At 37.9% G+C, this 22498-nt stretch overlaps 1 protein-coding gene across 2 annotated transcripts in view; it reads right to left on the bottom strand.

Moving 5' to 3' along the window:
- The window catches only part of LOC147727488 (alcohol dehydrogenase 1-like), a 383740-nt gene that overhangs the window by 319473 nt on the left and 41769 nt on the right, over positions 1-22498 (bottom strand). Inside the window, exon 1 of one of the 2 annotated variants that reach the window (XM_086961563.1) lies at positions 1565-1826. The exons of the other annotated variant lie outside the window; for it this stretch is intronic. Within the exon in view, the coding sequence (XP_086817689.1) occupies positions 1565-1582 (18 nt within the window). The 5' untranslated portion in view covers positions 1583-1826. Of the gene's footprint in view, positions 1-1564; positions 1827-22498 lie in introns of those variants that run through there. 2 annotated transcript variants of the gene reach the window in all.

A 22498-nucleotide genomic window follows, 5' to 3' on the forward strand; every position in this document is an offset into this window, starting at 1 on the left:
CCCACTGCCCACCCCTTTCACGCTAATCATAGCGTGAAAAGAGGCCTAATGTACAAGACAGCGTTAAGCCACATAAGGTACATACGGTGCAGGCCCTATCGCCACCACAACGTCAATATAGGTGAGGTTGTGGTGGCGATAGGGGCTTGAACATATGCCCCCATGTAACTCGGTCATAGGCGAACACTGAGCCAAAGGACATAAGCATGGATAAGTAACATTCTGTGGTAAAATGGCTGTAAGGCAACCTTAGCATTACATACAACCGGCTAAACAATAGGAATCACATTTATAAAAAAGTAACGCAATACAGCAAGTCACCTTACTGCGCTCTTCTGCGTTACATCGAAAGGGCAGGAATGCACCGTATTTCAAAGAATACAGCGCATTTCTGCCCTTGCCCCTGCACTGGTGCCATTTTGGCTTAATAGCCCAACGCTGGCACCCTTGCACCATGGTGCAAGGGTGCCTTAGTTTCATTCTTTTTGTGCAGGAAGGTGCCCCTTCATGCACAAAAACAATCCTAAGAGGCATATACTCTTTTCACAAAGAAAGAGGAAGTAACGAGAAGAAATAAAGATATTTTTCTTTGCTATTCCTCCATCGGAAGGCGTATCTTTTTGGCGCATTCCCAGGTCTACAACGTTTGGTACATCTGGGAATGAGTCAAAACCCATGTGAATTGCGAAGGGACACCCATGGAACGCCTTTGCATGCCAGAGTAATACAACGCATTGATTTGCACTGCGTTGCGTTACTTCTGATTTATGAAGCCACTCAGGGCCATACAAGTTGGCCTTGCATGGCTTCGTAAATCGCAGTTTGGACTTGCATAACACTTTCACCATGTTGCCTGGTTCAAGCGCAATGCAACTTCCTTCATAAATATGCCCCGTGATCTTTATTGAAATAAACTACATATAGAGATAGATAACAGTCAACACGCTTTGCAATATTTGACACAAACAATATTTTGCAGATTGGCACAAAATTATCACTTTTCCCGGGTCTGCCAACCTTTTGGCAGACAGACAGACATTATAGATAGATAGACTAATAGATAGAATATTTGTTTATAGTTAGGTGAATAATCATGAAAATATTAACTCAATGTTGCAGTTCGGGAGAGATTTGTTTTTGGCACTGTTGGGGTACTGGAAAAGTAAGTAACTATTTTTTCGCACTTAACTTTGAAACACCTGTAATGTCGCAAAGTCTATTTGCAAATATTACATGTATGTTTTATACAGGTGTTTTTTTCCAGTATGACAAACAGAGGTCTCATTTGGTCGCCTCCGGGCGTCTGCACATTCAAAAGTAAACTGGTGCGCGATAATTCAGTCATGCTTCTAAGAATGGCAATTATCCATTTCACGCAAGAATTGTGTGCTCAGGCAAAATCCAACAGGAGGTGAATAGCGAACGCAAGCTAATCACAGAAAAATTGCCCAGAAGCCTAGCATGCTATATCAATTATTATAATCCATGTAATACGCACGTTCTCATTTTTCCTCGCTACTTGACTTGGTTAAATCATCTGTTCTACTCAAAATGTTTTACTTACTTTTCCAGAAGTTGCCATGTGTCCAGCCGCGGTGTGGGAAATCGTCGGCTGTCCGTGCTCACTTCTTAGCACTACAGAGCAGGCGTTTTCAATGAGTCGCTGGGTGCACACCAGTACTACAGACCAGGCGCGTGATTCATAAGCCCAGCCCTTTTCATGCCCACTTAAGGCTGAGGGGAAAGATGGGTGTTTGTGTTCAAATCTTTACCCACTGAAATGGAAAACAGCACACACAGCAAGCTTTATTAAAACAAGCAGATCTAGTCCTGGCATGCTACTGCGTTGTTTAATTAGTTGTCAACAGCACAGCTGCCCTTTGCTCAGAGAGCGCCCTGGGCGAAATAAAATTTGGCAGCCACTCACATTCTTTCTCAATTTACTGTCTATATATTAAAAAAAATAATGGTAGGCAGTGGCGTAACATTAGCCCCGGGGTGGGTGTGGCGAACTTCAGGGGGCCACCTCCAGCACTGTGCACTTGAAGTGACCTCTGGCCTGATAGCTCCTGACTGAGGGGCCCGCCCCTAACTGTACTTTACAAGGGGGGCACAAGCTGATGGTAGGGATAGGGGAAGGTGAACGAGGAAGAAGAAAAGAGAGCCAGGAGTAAAAAAGCTATCAGAATGCTGACTAGGACACCAGCAGCCTCCAGAAACAGCCACGTTGGATGAAGGCTTCAGACCAGGTCCCGCTCCCCTTTAAAGGTCTTCCTCCTTGGCTTGGGCCCAGCTTGCACATGCTAAAGGCTGGCCATGATTGCCAGCATAAGCTACAGAAAGAAAAAGAACAAATAGAAAATATATAGCTGTAAGTGGGTTCTTAGTTCAGATGGGTGTAAGCCCCACTTAGACAACAACCATAATCATTGTCATGGTGAACCACAAAAGTGACTAAAATTAACTTTTCCTTAACCTTCATAGGTTGCCACAAAGCAGTCAGGCTTAACTTAGCGGAAATGCATAAAGTATTTACATAGCACACAAACAGTAATAAAGTGAAACCACAACACACAAAAATCCCAAACCAATTTAGAAAAGTACAGTAAATTTTCCTAAATAAAGTGATACCAGAACGACAAATCCAATCAGCAGAACAGGAGATATTGACTTTTAAAGTTTTTATTGCAAATAGCACCAGGATGCCGAAAGCTCCATTTGCGATTATCTAGTGGCCCAGATGCTAGACCAGGGGAAAGCCACAAGGCCAACCAGGATGAAGCACGAGTCAGATACAAGGACCGGGTTAGTCCCACTGTAGAGTTATCTTCTCAAGTCCAGCGTGAAGTGTACTGCTCACTTTGGAGGAGGCCACGACAAGGAGGTTTTTGGCATGAAGAGCAGGTCGAGTGTTACAGAAGATCATTGCTATAGTGCGAAGAGTTGGTAATCACTGGAGCATTGCATTGACAGTCACGCTGTGCTGTCGTTGTTGTAGGTAGTGCAGCTCTTGTGTTGTTGGCCATCACAGAAAGTCGCTCTTGGGGCAAAGAGCAGGTTTTACTGGAGCTTCGCGTTTCCGGCGGCAGAGTTTTGCCGCAAACTGACCTATTTGCAATGAGCCTAAACTTCAGGATTTTCAACTTTTTTTTGTGGCGGAGCTCTCACTAATGAAATCTATGACATAATATCGACAGACAGAATATCCCCATACAAAAATATCGACACAAAAATATCGAAATCAAAAATATTGAAGTTATATCTACATAATGGTAAGTACAAAAATATCGAAAAAATAATATCGCTGTACAAAAATATCGAAAATAAAAATATCGTTTTTTAAATGTATTAATAATAATTTAAAATTATTGTAAAAATACATATAAGTGTACAAATATTAAATAAAAACATTAAAACATATGTAAAAAATTATAACTAATACATGTACAATTAAAATAAATGTAAATTCTACATATACATTTATAAATATACTTACTCCACATATTACAACAGTAGAAAAAGCGTTGGATAGCGTAGGGGTTTAAATTACTATTCCCACTCCAGAGAGTGCAAGAGTAGGGAAAGCGTTGGATAGCGTAGGGCTTTAATTTACTATTCCCACTCCAGACAGTGCAACAGTAGGGTAAGTGTTGGATAGCGTAGGGCTAAAAATTACTATTCCCACTCCAGAGGGTGCACCAGTAGGGAAAGCGTTGGATAGCATAGGGGTTTAAATTACTATTCCCACTCCAGAGAGTGCAACAGTAGGGAAAGCATTGGATAGCGTAGGGGTTTAAATTACTATTCCCACTCCAGAGGGTGCAACAGTAGGGAAAGCGTTGGATAGCGTAGGGGTAAAAATTACTATTCCCACTCCACTGGGTGCAAAAGTAGAGAAAGAGTTGGATAGCGTAGGGGTTTAAATTACTATTCCCACTCCAGAGGGTGCAACAGTAGGGAAAGCGTTGGATAGCGTAGGGGTAAAAATTACTATTCCCACTCCAGAGGGTGCAACAGTAGGGAAAGCGTTGGATAGCGTAGGGGTAAAAATTACTATTCCCACTCCAGAGGGTGCAACAGTAGGGAAAGCGTTGGATAGCGTAGGGGTAAACATTACTATTCCCACTCCAGAGAGTGCAACAGTAGGGAAAGCGTTGGATAGCGTAGGGGTAAAAATTACTATTCCCACTCCAGAGGGTGCAACAGTAGGGAAAGCGTTGGATAGCGTAGGGGTAAACATTACTATTCCCACTCCAGAGAGTTCAACAGTAGGGAAAGCGTTGGATAGCGTAGGGGTAACAATTACTATTCCCACTCCAGAGGGTGCAACAGTAGGGAAAGCGTTGGATAGCGTAGGGGTAAAAATTACTATTCCCACTCCAGAGAGTGCAACAGTAGGGAAAGCGTTGGATAGCGTAGGGGTTTAAATTACTATTCCCACTCCAGAGAGTGCAACAGTAGGGAAAGCGTTGGATAGCGTAGGGGTAAAAATTACTATTCCCACTCCAGAGGGTGCAACAGTAGGGAGAGCGTTGGATAGCGTAGGGGTAAAAATTACAATTCCCACTCCAGATGGTGCAACAGTAGGGAAAGCGTTGGATAGCATAGGGGTAAAAATTACTATTCCCACTCTAGAGGGTGCAACAGTAGGGAAAGCGTTGGATAGCGTAGGGGTAAAAATTACTATTCCCACTCCAGAGAGTGCAACAGTAGGGAAAGTGTTGGATAGCGTAGGGGTTAAAATTACTATTCCCACTCCAGAGGGTGCAACAGTAGGGAAAGCGTTGGGTTGCGTAGGGTTTCAATTACTTCCCACACTACTCCCCCGTAACACACAACACACTAAACATTAAAAAAAACACAATTAATAAAAGTTTCAATTAATCAATCAATAACAATAAATATTATTACATTGATGTAAGTATAAATAAACTAATTAACACTTATTAATTACCAATCAATTAACAATAAATACCAATAAATAAATACAATCTCTTTAATTAATTACATGTAATTATATAACACCCTATTCCCCTATAAACACACAACCCACTACACATAAATAAATTACATAATTTAATCACTTAATATTTATTAATTCCCAATTAATTATTAATTAACAAATTAAAAATTAAAAATTAAAAATATTAACATTTTAACTCTAATTAATGTAATTTACTACTTAATATTATTTAATTACAAATTAATTATTAATTAACAATAACACTAAGTTAAATATATTACCACAATAAATCTAATTAATTTAATTAATTGATTAATATTAAATAATTAACAATTAATTATTATTTAACAATAACAATAAATTAAATATTTTATCACATTAAATCTAATTAATTTAATTAACTAATTAATATTAATTAATTACCAATTAACTATTAATTAACAATAACACTAAATTATATATATTAGCACATTAAATCTAATTAATGTAATTAACTAATTAGTTATTAATTAAATATATTTAGAAACATATATTAATTAATTAATTATTATTAAATTACTTCCCACCCTATTCCGCTATAAACGCACAACCCGCTCTAATACTAAAACGCAAATTGTAAACAAAATGACTAATTTTCAAACATACATTTCTAAACATATTTAGCAAACATATAAACAACATAATAAAATACATAACACAAAACAACAAAATTTCGATATTACTAACATACATACCTTAATATCGATATTCTGTCTATCGATATTATGTCACATCGATATACTATACCATCGATATTAAAACATCGATATTATTGTATATCGATATTTTAATTTCGATATTTTGTCTGATTACCCACTAATGCCAACCAAGGGCACAGGAAGTGGGGAGTACCTCTTGCGGTTTTACGACTCACTCCAGCAGAGGCCAGCAGCAGGGCTCAGGCAGTTCAAGGCAGGGACAGATGGAGTTGGTCAACTGGGCATCTGCAAGGAGACCTCACAACTAAGTTTCCTTTGTCTCACTGTCTGGGAGCAATACACAAATCCCAAAGGCAGAGCCATTCACAGTAATGTGGCACAGCACACTGGCAGGGAGGCAACCATGGACAAGAAAATGCCAACTTTCTAAAAGTACACAAAAAGTGTTGGATAGAATGTTTGACCTCATCCCAGGCACTGACAATTAGTTGGAGCAGCATTCCAGCCCGTTGTTATTTTGAACACAATGCCACTTCATGTTTGGACCCAGCTGTATGCAAATACATCTTGACTCTGCTTCAATGTGAACAGTCCAGCCCGAACTGCCAAGCCAGGTCCTCCTTGAATCAGAACGAAAGCAACCCAGGACGGATTTCACCCTTGTTATGGGCTCATCAGCTGGCTCTATCTTGATTCCACAACACGGTATGCATGATACCCACATCTGGGCATACCTGTCCCACTTAGGGTGAGATATTAAAGTACACAAAGAGTGATAGATGGAATGCTTGAAGTAATCTAAGCGACTAGAAATGACTTTGGCAGCATCCTTGTCCAGCATCATTTTGCATACCTCAATTTGGACCCAGCTACATGCAAATCAGCATAAACCCTTCTCCAATGGGAACAGTGCAGCCCAAAATGTAATATGTGACATCATCAGCAGTGGATTGCGGGTGCGCGATATATAGTTAGCGCAACTAACTATATATGAAATTTTAATGGTTTTATGCGAGTAAAATAAGGTTTTGTAAATGCTAATCCCTAACTATATATGGTCTATAACCTATGGTTTTTTCAGTGAATTTTCAAGGTTTTGTAAATGCAAATTCCTAACTATATATGTTCTATAACCTATGGTTTTTTCTGTGAATTTCATTGGTTTTTTAAAAGCTAACATCTGTAGCTGTAAAATGTATTCTTCTTTAAATCCCAAAATATATTTTAGATGTTTATTGATAATTTTTTTTTAAATATTTTTTTTCTTCGCTTCCGGTAAGCGAACCGGGAAGCTTTCCGTTAGCTCATCTTGATGCCGCGACCTAGTCCGCGAACCGGTAAGCGTTTCGTTAGCGCAACTGTGACGCGTCGCGGAAGCGCGACGTATCACATTGTCGCGTAATGCGTCTTATGACGCGCCGCGTTAGCGCTCCCGGAAGTGCTCCGGACCGCGAACCGGAAACGATCCGGGACGCGGCGCGCACCGCGTAACGTAAGCGGAACAGGTCATGTGACTTGTTTATCAAACTTTTCATTGGTTCATTTCACTTTTGGTTTCCAAATGATGTATGACTAGGTCATGTGACCTAAAAATAACACTTTTCATTGGTTCAGAACTTTTGCTTTTCCCAAATCATGAAAAACCCTCCTTCTTTCCTCACTCTGACTTTCATCTTGGTGAGAGAAAGACCAATTTCCAGTAATTCAGCAATGGCTTCTATCCTTGCTTCAGCTGGTGGACCCCCACCACCACCTCAACCTCCTCATGAGAAGAGAGGACCACCAAGTCAATTCATCTCCAACAGAGAGGAGGAAGAGGAGGACCTAGAAGAAGAGGACACAGATGAACCTGAATTTATACAGGAGTTGCCCCGTGTTTCCCGAAGGAAAACAAGTTTTATATGGCAGTTTTTTTCCATCCCTCAAGGGGAGAAGAAGGTCAATGCGAAGTATGCCACCTGCCTCATCTGCAAATACCGATTATCTAGAGGCACTGATAAAAAGTATAGTATGGGCAACTATACTATGCATCGCCATATGGCCAGGTGGCATCCATTAAACTACAGCCGGGCAGAGTTAAGGGACCTGCAAGATAATCCCCCGACAACTCCTGTGGCCAGATCAACGTCAACTATTTCTTTGACAGGAAGAGAGGCACAGGAAACTGTGCCAAACATGCAGCAAAACTTCAAACACATGAAGTTTACCTGCCTATATTGTGGTGCTATGCTCTCATGTGGAAAAATAAGCGTGAAATTAATCAACATTGCGTACGAAAACCACAAGTGCCCTAATCCACCCAAACAGTAATTTTTTTTTTGCTCCTGTTGAGCCCTTTTCAATGCCTGTTTTTTGTTGTTTCCCCTCCATGAAAAACACAAAAAAACATAAAACTGTTCTAAAAATACAAAAAAACCAAAAAATGTTCAGAAAAAATAAATAAATAAATAAAACAACAAAAACATTAAAAAAAAGTTCTTTTCAGAACTACCTCCCCTTTCAAATAAAATTACTAGAATGTTTAGCACTCTGGCAAGCTCTATTTCTTTTGGTTCGCTTTCCGGTTCGCTGCCCGGTTCGCGAACTTGAAGCGAACCAAAAAAATATTTTTTAAAAAAAAGAAGAGTTAGTATAAGGGAAGTAAACAGAGAGTAATGTTAAAAGAAAGACAGCTATAGGGAGTAAACCAGATATACTGTTTAATAGATCTATTTATTAATTCAGGATGACGATAAGGTTAAGGATAACAAACATTTCCAAAAATATTAAAACATGTATTTAAAAATTAGAAAAGAAAAGGGAAAAGGTTCAAGAAGAAACAGTTTTTCAACAACTTTGACATTTACAGAAGCCTCTGCTTCTCTACGTCCCCTACACAATCCTAAAGATATATATTTTAAACAAACAGTATCTTCATGCTGATGAACTGAGGCCTATTTTGGAACATGGTGCTTCTTTTGCACTGCTGATGTCTCACAATAGTGATGCAATAGCAGCGCAAAAAAGATGTAAAACCATCATAAAATTGTGTCTAACATTTTAAATGATTGTTTCAGGATGCAAATAAGATGTGTGCTTTCAAGAGGTTTCTTTGATGTGAGGCCTATTCCTTTTTTTTTTTAAAAAAACAGTACCCTGAAGTACAGCACTGTAAGCATTAAAATTGACACTTACAGAAGACTCAGTTTCTCCATATCTACCTCACATTTCTAAATGTATATCATAAGTACAAAAAGCAGAACATTAGTTATACATGTTAAATGGTTTATTTTTGCTGTTCTCAGAATGTATCAAATTTCACTTAAATCAGTGACTTGAAGGTATTCATCATGTAACAGCGGGGAAAAAAAAACACAATCAAAATGATTGTGTTTAAAAAACCCATACAACCTAAGAAATCTGAATTCAAAACTCCTTAAAATTAACTTACTTTCAATGACGTCGAAGGATGTCCTATGAACAGCGTCCACTCTGTTGTGCTATAAATATTTTCAGCCCGCCACTTTCTGAAAGAAAACCTCCATCGTTTTGAAAAATATGTTACATACAAGAAAAGACTTCTCACATTCTACCACATGTTTCCACTAGGCCAAATCATGTTGCAGCGATTCAAAACTCTTGTAATTCTTCCAATCAAATCCCGTCATTTTCTATTTTCGCAACTTTCAAAAAGAAAACATTTAAGATTATTTTCACAATCCTGGACTACTAATATCTTACCCTTCTTTGTCACTCATGTTCTCCTTTTCCTATGACACTGATACTGCTTACTATGAAGCAGACTTACTTGCATCAGGTTTATATAGTTGGATTTTTAAATTCACATTATAATTAAAAGTTTTGGACCAATAATCTAGACAGCATTGCAGATTTACATTCCCTCTACTTGATGAACCTTTTGCAATTCCTCACAGGAAATCCCGAGATTCTTTCTTTAAAATTTTGGTTTTAAAAACACCAGGTAAGAATTTTTAAGGTCAAACAGCAATTTTTTTTTTAAAGTTACAACGGAATCATTGCAGAATGACCAGCCGTTTCGAGACTTTAAATAAGCTGTATAATGTCCTGATGTTGTTGAAGGACCATCGTGATAGATAATTGCTACAGTTACAAAAGTCCTTCCTGATATTGACAGCTGAGAAGCCACAACATTGTTTATTAAAGTTGACAATTTTGATCCATCAGGCCTACATCGTTGGATTATTAAAATGACATACTGGCCATATCTACGTATAAATAATGTTGACATCATTTCAGATTTACATTGGCTACACTCCATGCTGTGATCCGCTGAATTTACTAGCTTATTAAAGGAGACTGATTTACTGTCTGGCAAAGTTAAATATATAAATCTTTCTGAGTCTACACTAGTAGTACTTGATACCATACAGTTCTCGCAGTCATGCTGCCATTGATAAGAAAGTCCAAACAGCTGATCTACATCTACACCCTCATCTTGCAATACATCAAGCATATACATTAAAAACTCCTGACAATCTTGCTGATTATTTTCAGAGAAGTCTGTTTGACCTGAACATTCATCTAACAGATAACGAACTTCAGACACACTTTCTACTTTTGTTCGATCAGTGCTACATTTCTCGAAAACAGAATTCAACAAACAGCATAAAATTTGTTCTGAATTTAACAGAATCTGTTCTTTTAAACTCTCTAGTGAAAAGAGAACATTAACCACTACATTTGCATAGCAGTCGACACCAGAACTGTTTTCAAATTGAAAACCGACAACATCTTCAACAGAATCCACTTTCTTTCTGCTAACAATTTTCGGTTCATTGACTTTTGGTCTTTTTGCTACAACCTCCCTACTATTACTGATATTTCTACGTTTCCGGCCTACCACACGTTTCTCAAACAAAGGATATTGAGGCAAATGTGGCGCATACTCTCTTCTTAACCTATTGTATTCCTTAACACAATCTAGATCCGCACAAATGTTTGTGACATCACAGTCAATCAAGTACAATCCCGATAAAGTTCTAACTCGTGACAATGCCACATATGCCATACCCTCCTTGAACACAGAGCTGCCAATATTCACCAATGCACTGTCTACACTTAAACCTTGCGATTTATGGATTGTCACCGCATATGCCAAGCAAACAGGAAACTGTTTACTGCGAACATATAAGTCTTTAACAAGCAAAAACCTAGCAGAACAACGACCAATTAGCTGTACTTCCTCAATGCCATCAAATTTAATTTTTAAAAATTCTATTCCATCTCTATTTCTGTATTTCTCAAAATCAACAACATTACCCATTGATCCATTTACCAGACCTCTTTCAACATGTAAATTCCTTCTCAAAATGATTCGGCAATTTAAACACACATTCAAAGTCTTTTCAAAACCCGCTGTTTTAGATATAGTCTTCTCTAATGAATCCAATTTTGATTTCAAATTCTCTGACAAAATAATTGTTGATCCCATATGCTCTATTTTGTCAATAGCTTCAAGTTTCACAATCTCTTGCTTTTCTAAATTCAACATTTTGTTGTTGAAGATGGCACATTCTGCAAGAGTTGGCATCAAACATATTCCGGATTTCTTCTCAGTAATTTTCTGAAAAATATTCTCAGGCACAATCTCTTGTTCGGGATATAAATTTGAAAGTAATCGTGCATTTAAAGCTTCTTTTCCATGCTCGGTCACTTTTCCAATTCTAATATCTTGTAGAATATTCTTGTAATCTTCATCCTTCGCCTGACGCATATTTTCATGCAGTTCAGCATAATTGAAGTTTAACCATATATTGACGTTGCCAATGCTCCCTAGGCACTTCCTGGTATCTTCATGCGTGAGTATTTTGAACACAGGTTGACCTTTTACTGGTGTCAGCTGCAGAAGATCTCCGAAAACAATGATGTGTTTGCCACCAAATAACACATCATATTCAGTTTTAAGTACTTCTTGCATTCTCAAATGCACAAAGGCAAGCATGACATTGGAAACCATGCTTACTTCGTCAATGATAAGTAGTTTCATTTTCCTCAAGACTCTTGAAACTTCACAGCAAGCATCCCCAGATAACTTGTGGTATTGTAATTTGTTGTCATGCTCCACTGGCAGCATCAGTAGACGATGCAAAGTAATACCTTTAATGTTATGTGCTGCCAGTCCAGTAGGAGCGGTGACAACACAAGACAGCGATGACTCAGTCCTTTCCTGCAAATAACAAGAAATTGCTTTAATGAGGAAACTTTTTCCAGTTCCCGCTTCTCCACTCACGTACAGTCGGACAGGCTTCAACGATGTACATGAGCACTCTTTCTTCTCATGACTTAATCCGTGCTCAATTTGCTTGGTAACTTCATCATATATTTTCCTCTGCTCAACGTTGAGTTGTTTTTCCAAGTCTTCTAAGTTAACTGAATCCTCCTGAGCATGTGCCATGGCTCCTTCCACTTCATTCATAGCAGTGGCAGCTTAATTTTCGATAATAGGTCCTCCAAGTGGATCTTGACTCAATGAAACAGAACTCTGACTGTCCTGAGAACTGTCTCTGGCAATCTCGGCTGCAATCGTTGCTTCCTGCTCAATTTCCAAAGTTAGCATTTCTTGATATTTGGGAAAAGCAGGATATTCTATGGTCTCCTTAGCAGCAGTGAAAGAGTCTTCGTAACAGAGGAAATCTCCAAGCAGTTCCTCTTCTGCACGCCAAGGCTTGAAAAGTTGCAAAAGTGCTAAATAGAAAAACTCCTTTTTTTCTGGAGATTCGCCACTCAATTTTCGATGGTTTACTAATTGGCATTTTCTTTGCTTGACCAGGCATCCCTCACTTCCAATTACAGCATACACTCCTTTCTCAATATCTTCTTTGATATTCCTCTTGAATATATAATTTTGTAGAAGCTCATATAGACAAACATTCTCAAGGTGACTGCTTCGATTTGGATAATATGTATCCAACATGTTGGTCTTCAAAATGTCGGTACTGTTTGGTTCCTTTTCTGCCAAATACTCAATTTCCCGGACAGGTTTTAGAACTCGATTTCGCGTTGCAGCAAGACCAAGACTCGCCCAAACGATACTCCTGGATTTGGCATAGAGACTTGCTGAAGACAATCGATCAGAACATTCGTAAGCTCCGATTTCTCGATGCGACAACATCTTCAGACTGAAACTGTACAACTTCTTGCTGAGGCTCTTTTCATGGGAAATGTCCTCCCACATATCCTTCAGTTCTGTCTTTTCTTTTTTGGTGATGTAAGATGTCACATACCGAGCCACAGCCATACAGTTGTCAGCCACAAACTGTATATCCATGTTAGCATTCCACATGGACAAAATCACTGGGTTGTAGCCGTTGATGTACTTGGACTCTTCGTTCCTTTTCAAATTATATGTATTTTTGGGTGATTTCCTCGTCACATTATGTCGCAATGAAGACATCAAACTGTTCACTCTTCCTTTAGAAATCACCGGTCGTGGAAAGTTGAAACGACATTTGGTGTAGAACTTGTCCTTGTTTCTGAATTTACGACGACAGTACTTTCCACAACGATGGCTTTGGAAACGTAGAACTTGTTCTCTTAGGCTTTTCTTCTCCGTTGTGTTTGGAACAGCACACGTAGAATACTGTTCTATGAAATTCATCACTAAGTCATCCGGATCTGTTCCAAATTTAGGTGCATCCTTGATCCACAACAACATATGTATATGAGGAGCACCTCTTGCTTGGTACTCCTTTCTCCAGAAGAAATCCAACACCTCTCCAAGAGGTGGATTCTTCTTATTTGTGATGAAAGACATCATAGCTTCAAATCTATGATTGAAGTACCTGCATACATTCACTGGATCCAAAGAACACAGTTCTCCAGGTGTCTTGAATTCAATGTTTTCAATATTTCCATTTGCCTCTCGTAGGAATTCAAGTAAGTCTTCCCAGCCATACTCGGCACAGCTCAGAGTGAGGAACCATGTCTGAGTTCCTAAGTTCCTCAGCATACATTTTAAATCACCATGACGACGGTACCAGTACTCATTAGTACCACGCTGACACGCCATGAGATTAATTAAGTGAGAATCCAAAATACTGTCTTGGACATTGACTTTATGCATAAAATCACTTGCCGAGATGTTTCGCATCTGTATACCACTTTTTAAGATGTGGTTCACTGCATATGACAGTCCAGACAGATCGCTTTCAAACAGGAGATGAAACAAATAGGGAATGCATTGACGAAACCTAGGATCTTCTGCATACAATCGTAAAGTCCGGTATTCAGATGCAGGAATTTGATGAGGTCGCTCATCATATCTTCCTCCTCGACCTGTGGGAAATAGCTGTGGGAAACACCGAGCTTCCAAACTTTCCTCCCAAACACTAATGGGACTCCCTTTGGCTTGTTTCATTTGAAACAACTCAATAGCATTCCCCATGACTTCCTTGGAATGCAAAGGATGAACACTATAATGTTCATATATTTCTTCACTTTTAGAGGCCTCTACTTTCTCAATTTGGCCAGCACACAAATCGCTATCCTCTTCATCACTTACTTCCTCTTCTGCAACATATACATTCTTATAGTACTTATTATTTTTCTTCAAATACAATGTTGCCTTTTTGACTTTCCTAACATCCACTAAATCTTGCCATATTTTCTTATTCTTTGTCGGAACCCCATTAACCAAGATAACCAGAGGTTCCTCTTCCACTTTTTCTACTCCAATTGTGTTAATGTTTTTGTTCAAATCTAGAGGCAAATAAACAACTCTTCCCTTTAATCCTCTCTGTAAATCTGCTGGAGGCAACTTCCCTGTCTTTGGCTCCATTCTTACAATAGCCTGAAAGGGATGGATACTTTGAATCAAAATAGATTCATAAGTATTTAAATCCTTCAATTCAGAAGGAATCTCAACCAATTCCAGATTATTATGAACTGCCCTAGCAGGCATCTGGTTTTGGTTTAATTTATTACAACAATAAGTACACACACGTTGATCCGATCCCAAATCAAAATAATTTTCTACCATCAAGTATGTGGCAAAATCCTTCCATTCACTATTATTTTCCCTTTCACTTTTTGCATATAAATCCACTAACTTAGTCTGATTCTTATAATAAGTGCGTTGACAACATACACAAGTGAAATTAGGCCTCTCGCTTGATTTCATCTGAAACGTGGCAATTTCCTTCTGAAAATTATCTGTACTGGAAACCTGTACATTATCTTCAACATTACCCTCTACTTCTGGGTCAATTTGAACATTCTCATCTTTACTACCAAAGTAACAAAACTCAATTTCTTCACAAATATTCTTCACATCTATTTCAGAACCATGCAAAAGAGCAGCACATAATTGTTTAAGCATAATTGCTGGACTCTTAGCATAATACAACATTCTCACTAATTTTCTCACTTTATTATGATGCACTGCTAGCATCCTGAAATGATGAAAAACACTCTGGCATACTCTCCTGGAAAGACAAGCCAGTGAATGACCACGCAAACCTGTCATTTGTCTCACTCTGCAAGGATCTAAATCTTGCAACAACTTCATTATCTGCTTCAAACTTTTCTTATTAAATGTTCGTATAAAATCACAAAGCAAATTGATGGAAACCTGTCGCACACTGCAAATAGAACTACACTTCCAAATGTACACAGGACCCTTAGGACGTCTTCCTAAAACCTCATCACTTAGCGCCTCTTCTGTCTCTGTTGTCACAAGTTTTTCTTTTTCAACTGGACAACCATCCTTCACTTCATAAGCTCGACCACTGGTGTCAACTGCAAACACCAAATCATTATCCTGAAAATAACTCTCATTAAAAAATGCCTCACAACTTGAACTATGCATCCATTCTCCGGAAAACACTTCACAAAAGTTACTACGATTTACTACTCTCTTCCATCTACTTTTTGTTTTGAAATCAGAAATTACCTTGCTTAGTTTCCTAATTCTATTAATTACCAAAATAAACAACTTTCGCTTAATTTCAAAAGCATGATCAATAATTTTCTCTACATTTTTCTTCTTCTTATAAAATGCCACTTTCTGTTGGCCTTTCTTAATATTTTTTAATAAATTAACTATTATCCTGTTACGGAACATTCGTTTTCGAATGTCCCTAAACTGTTGTTTCCTTCTACTATCATGCACAGAGTTATCTCTTCCTCTACCAGTAACATTTTTGATGGGTCTTTCCTTTCCATTTAAATTGCTTTTCTTTTTCTGAACTGAAACATTTTTGGGATAAATTCTTTTTTTACTAAAAATATTTCTTAAGAATGATTTTGTGCTCTTACCCGGAGCTTTCTTGGTGTTTTGAAAAGTATTTGGTGAAGAGGACTGCTGCAATAAAAGATCATCCTGCTGTCTTTGACGTTTTCTAGCCTTTCTAATTCGATTTTTCGTTGGCATTTTTCAAATTAAGAAAAGATCTGCAGTTGAATCTGTGGAAAAATATAATAAAAAATGTTATTAACCACTATTACCAAACAGTAAATGAATAACAGTCATCAAAAACTTAATGCCCTACTTATTATTTAACATAGCAAATCTTTTGCACCAGCACTGCATCACAAAAATGACACACAGTGGTACAAAACAGGCATACAACAATCATAAATCTCTCCCTAATATTTTAAATGATTAATTCAGGATGACGATAAGGTGTGGCCTATCTAAAGGTTTGTTTAGGCCCAGATCTTTGGACTGGGGTGAATGTGTTTCATTGATCCACATTCGGTCCATCACCTGTTTTGTTTGTTTGAGGTGAGGCCAACACATGGTTCCAGATAAGATTTTCACTGAAGAAAACAAAGGAGATAATACATGTGAAGGCCTACCAATGAAGTAAGTCATTATTTGAAATCAATTACATTTCTGGATATGTCCTGCTAGAGCTTCATAGGTTGTTTTGGGTCATATTAATAAGGCATTTGAGTGTCTATGATGTTATTTTACCCTTTTTAAATGGAAAGCGTACCTCATGGGGCAAGTTTCTTGTAAATACGCTCCCACCTGTGCTTAGCAAATTTAGATTTTGATTATGGGAGTTACATAGCCATGTTAATAATGTCCAAAAAATGGTGCTAGGGCATTCCAAAAAACGCTTTCATGTGTCTCAAGGACATTTTCAGTCATTTCCTCTTGAATGCAGGTATACAATTGATTTATATGCTGTGTTTAAAAACGATTTTTTGAAATCAATTACATTTCTGGATATGTACTGCTAGAGCTTCATAGGTTGTTTTGGGTCATATTTATAAGGCATATGAATGTCTATGATGTTATTTTTCCTTTTTAAATGGAAAGCGTTCCTCATGGGGCAAGTGTCTTGTAAATACGCTCCCACCTGTGCTTGGCAAATTTAGATTTTGATTATGGGAGTTACATAGCCATGTTAATAATGTCCAAAAAATGGTGCTAGGGCATTCCAGAAAACGCTTTCATGTGTCTCAAGGACATTTTCAGTCATTTCCTCTTGAATGCAGGTATACAATTGATTTATATGCTGTGTTTAAAAACGATTTTTTGAAATCAGTTACATTTCTGGATATGTCCTGCTAGAGCTTCATAGGTTGTTTTGGGTCATATTTATAAGGCATTTGAGTGTCTATGATGTTATTTTTCCCATTTAAATGGAAAGCGTATCTCATGGGGCAAGTTTCTTGTAAATACGCTCCCACCTGCGGTTGGCAAATTTAGATTTGGATTATGCCCTTACACCATTTTTGGGACATTATTAACATGGCTATATAACTCCCATAATCAAAATCTAAATTTGCCAACCGCAAGTGGGAGCGTATTTACAAGAAACTTGCCCCATGAGGTACACTTTCCATTTGAAAAGGGTAAAATAACATAATAGACACTCAAATGCCTTATAAATATGACCCAAAACAACCTATGAAGCTCTAGCAGGACATATCCAGAAATGTAATTGATTTCAAAAAATCGTTTTTAAACACAGCATATAAATCAATTGTATACCTGCATTCAAGAGGAAATGACTGAAAATGTTCTTGAGACACATGAAAGCGTTTTTTTGGAATGCCCTAACACCATTTTTTTGACATTATTAACATGGCTATGTAACTCCCATAATCAAAATCTAAATTTGCCAACCGCAAGTGGGAGAGTATTTACAAGAAACTTACCCCATGGAGAAAGCTCTTCAATTTAAATGGGAAAAATAACATCATAGACACTCAAATGCCTTATAAATATGACCCAAAACAACCTATGAAGCTCTAGCAGTACATATCCAGAAATGTAATTGATTTCAAAAAATCGTTTTTAAACACAGCATATAAATCAATTGTATACCTGCATTCAAGAGGAAATGACTGAAAATGTCCTTGAGACACATGAAAGCGTTTTCTGGAATGCCCTTGCACCATTTTTTGGACATTATTAACATGGCTATGTAACTCCCATAATCAAAATCTAAATTTGCCAAGCACAGGTGGGAGCGTATTTACAAGAAACTTGCCCCATGAAGAACGCTTTCCATTTAAAAAGGAAAAATAACATCATAGACACTAATATATGCCTTATAAATATGACCCAAAACAACCTATGAAGCTCTAGCAGTACATATCCAGAAATGTAATTGATTTCAAAAAATCATTTTTAAACACAGCATATAAATCAATTGTATACCTGCATTCAAGAGGAAATGTCTGAAAATGTCCTTGAGACACATGAAAGCGTTTTCTGGAATGCCTTAGCACCATTTTTTTGACATTATTAACATGGCTATGTAACTCCCATAATCAAAATCTAAATTTGCCAAGCACAGGTGGGAGCGTATTTACAAGACACTTGCCCCATGGAGAAAGCTCTTCAATTTAAATGGGAAAAATAACATCATAGACACTCATATGCCTTATAAATATGACCCAAAACAACCTATGAAGCTCTAGCAGTACATATCCAGAAATGTAATTGATTTCAAAAAATCGTTTTTAAACACAGCATATAAATCAATTGTAGACCTGCATTCAAGAGGAAATGACTGAAAATGTCCTTGAGACACATGAAAGCGTTTTCTGGAATGCCCTAGCACCATTTTTTGGACATTATTAACATGGCTATGTAACTCCCATAATCAAAATCTAAATTTGCTAAGCACAGGTGGGAGCGTATTTACAAGACACTTGCCCCATGAGGAATGCTTTCCATTTAAAAAGGAAAAATAACATCAAAGACACTCAAATGCCTTATAAATATGACCCAAAACAACCTATGAAGCTCTAGCAGTACATATCCAGAAATGTAATTGATTTCAAAAATCGTTTTTAAAAACAACATATCTGTTTCAGCTTACATAAGAGACCATGGAATGGGCTCCATGTACAACAATAACTTGTGTTACTGCATGCCAGAATGCTACACCGAATATGCAATTACAATTTCTCAAAGAAACAAAATCTATTTGTATATCACTAGAGACAAAGCCACATTTTAAAAACACAGCTTTCTTCATCATTTTCTCCTTAAATCATACTATTCTCTATCTAAATTAAATAAATCTTTTCTCACCTTAGCAAATACTTTTTGAGTTTTGAAAACAGTCTCAGAAATACACCAAATTGTCTTCAGCAGAAGAAAAAGGATGCACTCCAGAGGCTGCAGCTATTGAAAGCACAGAAATACAGATATTCATTTCACATATCTCTCATATTAGCCAATCATAACTCTTCCCTCACTTTTTTCAAATCAAAACCCTTCCCCCCTCTGCCCTCTCTGCCTTTTTTCCATAGCAACCACCTCCTGGAAGACCTCTCATGTTTGCAAATTCACACAACAATGTTTCAATTGAACTCTGAACTCTCAGTGCACATGCGTATCCAGTGCAATCTTTCATTAAATGTTTCTTCCTTGACCATTCAAATTACATCTTTCAAAGAACACATCCATGCACCTTAACTTTCTGTTTTCAGAAATGGAAATGCACCAATCACTGCTAATGAATCATTAGCATTGGAAATCCACAGTTTTTTTTCTTTACAAACTCCTACTGTTTCAACTGCCCTTTCATTACCACACTTCATCTGACTGCAGCACAACCTTCTCCCACCATGTTTAATGTCTGGATTGTTGGACATAGTTACATCCACTGGGCTCAAAGGTATGCTGAGAACAGAAATGTACCTAACCTCAATTTACAAGATGTGGAAATTAAGTGGTTGGGCCAAAGAGGATTAAAATGTCACCAATTGATACCATTGGTGAAAACCTTTATGCATTTGCCAAAACCTGACCTGTTAATTGTGCACTGTGGAGGTAATGATTTGGGCACTTTGACTGGGGTAGGTCTGGAAATGCTTTTAAAGGACACCTTTGAGCAATTAATGGCACTTTTTCCTCAAACTGCCTTGGTATATTCCAATATATGCCAAAGACAGAAATGGAGGTGGTCCAACCAATTTTGTCCACAAATTGAGAAAGCGAGGAAGCATGTGAACAAATCTGTTTCAGCTTTCATGAGAGACCATGGAATGGGCTCCTTGTACAACAATAACTTGCGTTACTACATGCAAGATATCTACAGAGGAGATGGAGTTCACTTCTCAGATGAGGGCAACAGAATTTTCATTCTGAATTTAAGACTGTGCATTGGTACCTACTTATAAGTACCTAAATGTACCATAAACGCAAAAGCTCTTCTCAGAGCTACCCTTCATCTGATCACTCACAATTATAATTTTTTTCTAACTTGTTTCACTAATTTTCCACAAAATACGCTCCCTGGGCCGCTACCCGGTTCGCTAACCGAAAGCTAACCTCGCGGAATTTTTTTTAAAAATGTTTTTTTCCTCACATATAAGCCTCCTCAGCCACCCTCAGAAAACCTAGGGGGTCAAGATAAGTCTACCATGACCCCTTCTACCCATTCTAAACATTATTTGCCCTCCATCTTGTATCTTAACGCGACCGAAACACAAAATGGTGGACTCCCGTGACGCTTAAGGTTCGCGGACCGGACCGTTTCCCGGGAAGCGGTCCTAAAAAAAGGTGGGAAAGTAATTTACAGAAAAACGACTAGAGACACTCTCACCAAACATAGATTAGCTCATACTACATAACAATCCCTTTCATTTTCACAAATTTGATTGAAATTTCATTTAGCCATTTAGCCTGTAGACCTCTCTAAGTACTGTGAGGTAAATTACTTCACAAAACACATCTGAAGTGTTGGAATTGACAACCAATGAAAATGTTACTTTCATTTTCAACTTTTATTACCTGACATTTGATTGGTTATATACCTGAATATATATAAAGGAAGAGAAGGAAACACAGCCATTTTGACTGCTACTTCGTGAAGTGCACAACAAAAAATCAACTGATAACTTCAACTTATATTTAAAAGGTAAGATATTATTTATAAAACTTAAGTATGTTCTGTACTGAAACCTAATTAGAAAAACATTTTCTGAGAATTATATTCTATCACTCTGTAATACTTATAGAAAAAAATAGACTACTCTGTTTTAGTTATGGCAGAGCCATTCCAAGAAATTTCCAAGACCATAGGCTAAAAAGGAACGTGCGCGAAGCCCCCTCCAATTTACATAAGTGGCCCCTTGCAAGGAGACCATTCACAGGCACTGAGGGGGCCCCATTGTCCAGCATTTTGACGCCCCCACAGTTTTAACTTTAAATCCACACGCATATCTCACACCTTCATAGGTGTGAGAATTGATTGTGGTCTAAAAGTTAAAACTGTGGGGGCGCAAAAATGCTGGACAATGGGCCCCCTCAGTGCCTGTGAATGGTCTCCTTGCAATTGAGGGAGCGTCTCCTTCTCCCTCCCCTATACCTTCTGACACCATCCATGGGAGGCCCAAGGAGGGGGCCCCCTGCAATAGACCTTAATTGCAGGCGACACCTTTCTTTGTGAAAAAAACACTATATAAATAACCAAACTGCCAATCTGAACTGAAACCCAACAATGCCCTTTCTGTACTGATATATTTTTTAAAAATTCATTTTTCAGAATTGAAAATGGAAGCACAACAAAAGAACATCAAAACTGAAACAGAAGAAAAAATTGAAACACAAGATGACATGGATTTCTACGACGACACAATAAATAATGAACTTGTGCAATGCGTAGATGCAGTAGATTTTCTACTAAAAAAATGAAGAAAAAAATGATCAGGATTTTTTAGCTTTTCTTTTAAATTTTGAAAAACAAAATGAAAAATAAATTTTAATTTCTTAATTCAATAAAAAAAAAATACTTTTAAAATAAAGAAAACAAAAAAAAACAACAAAAACAACAAACAATTAACATACAGTATTACAAAAGTCTATCATTCTTTTATCCTTATAGTACGCTGCCCAGAACGCTTTCCGGTTCGCGAACCTGGCGCTCACCACGCAAAAATTTTTTTTATTTTTTTTTCCACCCTCCTGGGCCCTTTTAAAACCTCCACATAAAACCTAGGGGGTCAACGAGGATCTACTATTCCCCCTTATGGTAATTTCCCCCTTTGTTTTGGCCTCCTCTTGTCTCTTGATCCTACCGAGAGACAAGATGGCGGCCGCTCCGGACTGTTTAGAATGTTGACAGACACCGGAGAGCCAATCAGCTTCGCTTCGCAAAGTTCCGATACGCGAAAAGTTCGCGAACCGGAGCGCAGCCCGGAGCGCTGTTACAGATATATATCTTGTTTTAAACGTTAATTTCTCAAAATCCACTGAAGCACATATATTGAGACCTAGCAAAGGCACATCGGGCTAACAGTCCCTACAATTTTGCCAAGTTTCGTGGAAATCCATTCAGCCGTTCGGGCTAAAAGTGAGGCCAACCGCCCTATGGAAATTAACATGGGAAAAACGTGTTTTGGG

Source organism: Lissotriton vulgaris, chromosome 3_1 (assembly GCF_964263255.1).
Source record: "Lissotriton vulgaris chromosome 3_1, aLisVul1.2, whole genome shotgun sequence".
Taxonomy (NCBI): domain Eukaryota; kingdom Metazoa; phylum Chordata; class Amphibia; order Caudata; family Salamandridae; genus Lissotriton; species Lissotriton vulgaris.